Source organism: Melozone crissalis, unplaced genomic scaffold, assembly GCF_028551555.1.
Source record: "Melozone crissalis strain CALT ecotype California unplaced genomic scaffold, PUWL_Pcris_2 ptg000009l_1, whole genome shotgun sequence".
Classification (NCBI taxonomy): domain Eukaryota; kingdom Metazoa; phylum Chordata; class Aves; order Passeriformes; family Passerellidae; genus Melozone; species Melozone crissalis.
The window spans coordinates 16,689,682-16,694,591 of NW_026535787.1; the positions used below are offsets into that span (position 1 = coordinate 16,689,682).

At 43.3% G+C, this 4,910-nt stretch overlaps 1 protein-coding gene across 1 annotated transcript; it reads left to right on the forward strand.

The window, feature by feature from the left end:
• The first annotated feature begins 568 nt into the window (after positions 1-568).
• CUNH21orf62 (chromosome unknown C21orf62 homolog) lies at positions 569-2,283 on the forward strand. Its single transcript, XM_054270236.1, is given in 4 exon segments — positions 569-811; positions 814-858; positions 861-891; positions 1,913-2,283. Coding segments are annotated over 4 exon segments (690 nt in total).
• Positions 2,284-4,910: the final 2,627 nt, after the last annotated feature.

The window sequence follows — 4,910 nt, forward strand, 5'->3', positions numbered from 1 at the left end:
ATATCCCACACCAGTTTAAGGGAAAGGTTATCACAATGTTACTTAGCAATTCAGGTGTAAAACAAAACTATCACTTCCAGGTCTTCTCAGACTGCCTCACTCAGGGAAGTGGAGAACAGGGTCCTTTGTCACCCCTGTCTGGTTGGAAGCAAAGAAAGCAGAAAGGAGAAACAAGCAGGAATTGTCCTGCACAACTCCTGGTCCTGTCCTTACCTCTGCACAGGCCAGGCCAAAAAGCTGCCATGGAAAAGAATGTGTCCAAGCTATCTTATAAGCAGATGAAACAACAGATGAAACAGCAGATGAAAATTTAGAACAAAAGAAGAATGAAAAAAGAATCCCAAACTTTAGTCATAATCTGTTTTCTAAATCAGTGTAGTTGTGCTTTCTCCTTACTGCAGAACTGAGAAATGGCTCTAAATAGATGTGACAGATAATGAGTGGAAAAGCAAAGTAATATTAACCATTGAGAGATCTTTAGTATTATAAAGAAATTGCTTTTCCTCACTAGGTAAAGCTAAGTGGTCTAAATCAGTAAAAGGAGGAGACAATTGGCAGCTTGGCACCAATGCTAAGGAAGCCAATAGCCTACCCTGCTTTCTCCATTTGTCTGGCTCTCATTTTGGCTGGATTCCTTGGCATACACATCAGTTTTGTGAGAAGTCAGAAGAACCACACGCTAATTTTCACTAAGGAAAACACAAATCACAACTGCAGCTGTTCCGTGCCTACCCGTGACTGCAATTACTGCCTGGCAAACTTGGTGTGCAACTGCAAAACAGTGCTGCTTTCTACCATGGAAAAAAATACCATGGAAAAAAATACAACAGCCACCTGACCATCTGGTTCACACACACCTCTCTGTGCTGGAGATGGTCCTCAACTTCACAAGCTGAGGTGTGGGATTGTCACGATCCGTCCTTACAAACAGGTTTCATAATGGTTAGTTAATTGATCTCAGAGTGCAAATACTGACATGGTAAGGGGATTTGCAGTAATAATCAAAAACAAATGCACCTTTATTGAATGGCTACAGCAAAATGTGTTGGGGAGGAATTGGGGAAAAAGGAAAAAATAGGGAAAAGAGAGGGAGGGAGAGAAAGGAAGCTACATAACTCCCAAATGTAGAATGATGAAGTCCTTCGAAGTCCAGCTAACAGAGTTCATCTGGTCATGTCGGGGGAGATCTTGGAGATACTGGTCAACTCAAGCTTCTGTTATAGTCCTGTTTTGATGGGGTAAGGGGACAAGTATTGAAATCTAATCAAATGTAATAAAGAATAGTCTATTGTAATTGCTGATGGAAAAAAAAAAGAAGGCATTGAAGAAGGATACAAACAGTCCATATTCTCAGCAGTAGGCGAGAACCATTGTCTTCTTGGTCCAATGGTCACAACTGCAGGCATCCATCTGACTTTGGTCAGCTCGCCTTCCCCACACACCTCCCCCGGGTTAGGGGTTTCAGTCTCAGTCCTTGGGAGGAGGGGGAGCTTTTCCATATAGTGGTTTCATGTCTCAGTCCTTGAGGGAGAGGCTTCTCCCATCTCAGTCCATCCGTCACGGTGGTTGTAAAACAGATGAAGGGTCTTCTGTGGGCACCACCAAAGGCTACCTCAGAAAAGTCCAGCCAAGCTGACAGCTGGGGAAATTCCAGGGCTATTGTTGTGAAGAGCGGGCGCAGGTGAAGAAAGGGCAGAATGCCCCTTCTCCTTTCACTGGGCTCAGTGTTGCGTATAGCAAACACACCTGAAAACAATAGCTTGGCAGGCCAGAAGCTCCGCTCAGGCCTCAGGATCTTGGCAAGCAACCATCTCCAACAAGACCAGGATTCCAAACAGGGTCTTTCTCAGTGGTCCCAGTTTCTGTCCTTTTTCACAATGATCGTGAGGCAGATGAGAGAAACTTTGGACAGAGACTTACAGGGATTTGAAGCTGTCCTTCTGTAGCACCACTCCTCTCCCAGTGGAATATTTGGGCGTTTGGGGACTTCGAAAGCTCCATGTAAACAAGGTCAAGGGACAGTTTCCAGAGCAGAGCGTACCTATCTCCAGTAGCAGCATCAATGACAAAGAAGACTTACTTGAGGTGCCCAACAAAGACAGGCAAGTGCTTGCACATATTTTTTTTTCTGGATATCTCTCACTTTTCAATGGATATTCATTGCTGAAGTCATGCAGTGTGGAAAATGTCTCTAGTATTATTAAGCACTTTCCCAGCCTGCTGTACTCTGATGTTTTCTCAACTTCAGACAATGAAAGCTATGTTGTAACATTCATTTACTGAGTTACTTAACACAGTCAGTAGTGAGAGGCATGGGAAGCTGCTAAGAGTGATGGGATGCCTTTAAGTTCGTCTGGTTTGTCCAGGAGGATGTAGTGTTAGGGGACTGTGAGAGAATTCCACAAGGAGGTGTTTGAAGTAAGAGACTCATCAGATTAATTCAGCAAAGTTTTTCTTAAAGAACAAAATAAATGTGAAACAGCTGTTTTCCAAAGCATTGTTATTTTTATTTTTTTGTTCATATATTCTAGGTTGACAATTAAAATCTGCAGATAAATTTTGTTTTCAGGTTTTGCCTTGACGAAAAAGGCATATCCATGTAGCTCCCATTGCAGAAGATTCCAAGCCAATGAGAAAAAATATATGAAAACTTCTGTCCAGAGAAGCTGTGGCTGCCCCATCCCTGTGAGTGCCCAAGGCCAGGCTGGATGGAGTTTGGAGCAACCTGCTCTAATGGAAGGTGTCCTTGCCCATGGCAGGGGGATTGAACTGGGTGGTCTTTAAGGGCCCTTGCAACCCAAACCAATCAGGAATTCCATGATTCTCTGTGCACTTAGGGGAATGGCTATCAAGATTCTGAGGAACCAGTGAAGATTTCTATTTTAAATAGTCATATTGATGTAACTGTAATCAATGATGGAGCAGTTTTGCTAGGAAGCAAAATTTAATTTTTCAGAAGACTTAAATACATGTCCAACATCCATTACTGTGAGCTTTCCCACTGAAATCAGCAATGTGATAACAGTGGAAGTAATGGAGTCTATTTGCAATTGCAAATAGATTTAAGCACACTGGTGTTTGCAAGCTGGGTACCAAACTCCATTTAACTCAGCCAGAGAACAATTGAATCAGTTGTTGTAAAGACATCGTTTCCTTTGTCAGCACCTTGGCAACAAACCATAAGCCTTTTTCTCCAAATTACAAATATTTCCAGTGATACCTCTCATGAGTGTCTGTAACAGACACAGGCAAATAATTCATGTCATCTGCCTTTATCCAGCTGTCTCTGCAAGAGAGCTAACCTTGCTTTTACAAACTAGCAACTCACCAATCCTACATAGGAGAGTGCTGTGTTTAAAAAAAAAAAGCCAATAAACACAAGTATGTTGGTTCCTATATGTTAGCAAGGCTTTCTCCAAAATCTGGAAAAATTAACCTAAATGATCTTCAGCAAAGATCTGCTGCCCTCTGGTAAAAAAATGTGCTGAAATCACAGTAATTCCCCATTATCATGACAGTGGTGTCCAAAAATTCACACATGCAGCAGTAGCTGAGGATGTATGTATTCTGGCCTTGTTGGGAAGAAATGAGGTTAATAAATCCATGGGCTTTCTTACAGAGCAAATTAAATTTCTAGTTACTTTTGCCACTCTAGTGTTCTGAATAAGGCTCAGGCCAAAGAGATTTTATTCCAGTGCCCAAGTAAGCACAGAAGGATTTTTTTCTGGAAAGAGCAAAAAATCCCCAACTACAGAAATCCACAGCTCTGATATTGTGGTGAGCTTCCCAACCACCCTATTCTGCCCCAGCAGATATCACGAACCTGTTACCAATTCTATTTTATACGGCTTTAGAAGTACTGCATTAGAAGCTTGCAGAATTTTTCCAGAGCAATGTCTCCAAAACGCACTCTGTCTGGTATAATAAAACAAATTTTATACAACAAACTCATCTCACATGATGAACCTTTTCTTTAATGCGAAAAATGCCAATCACTTGTTTTTAAAAAGTTTAATGATGATAAAATGGTTATAAAAATATACATATAATTAGAGTAATAATTTGGAAAATTTGGATTAGGACAATATGAGACAATACAAACAAAGAGTTACGGACAGTCTGGGTACCTTTTTCTGGGCAAAATAAGCCCGAAAAAGGACACCCGTTAACAGAGGATTAACCCTTAAAAACAACAGCCTGTTGCATATTCATACACCTCATACATGATGCATAAATTCCATTCAAACACAGGATTCTGTCTGGTCATGTCAACTTCTTCCTCTGAATCTTGACGGCGTCGTCCTGACTGAGTGAGGCGGGAAGAAGTTCGTTTCTTCTGATAAGAGAGCAATAAATTCTTTTTCTCTGAAAGATTTAGGTGTCCTATGGCTGCTATCTCGGTGCGAGTCCTTTCGTTAGAAAAAAAGTATCTTACGTAGCATAGTTTCTATTTTAACATTTTGTTATAACCTAAAACTATATTTAACACGCTACTTAAGAGAATTAATACAGCATAACTTTCTAACACAACCATACAATATTCATTTTAATATTTGCAAAAAACCAATAAAAAAATACGCCTTTTTCACATTTAGTATAAGTCACTTTATACTTCTGTCACCCTCCTCTCCCCTTTCCCGTCCCCCCCCCATTCCCGCCCGGGTCGCGCCGCTCTCCAGGCACAAGATGGCGCCGGACGTGAGGGCGCAGCGGGGGCGGGGCGGGCCGCTCGAGCCGCCGCTCCGCGCGCTGCCCGCCGCGCAGGCGCAGTGCCGCTCTCCCCGCCCGCCGCTGGTGGAGCCGGCGGCAGGGGGCGCTGCGGGCGGCGGTGCCATGCTCGCGGGGCCGGGCCTGGGCCGCAGCGCGGGGCGGCCGGAGCGGGCGGCACCGGGGCCTGGCGGGGCGGCCGG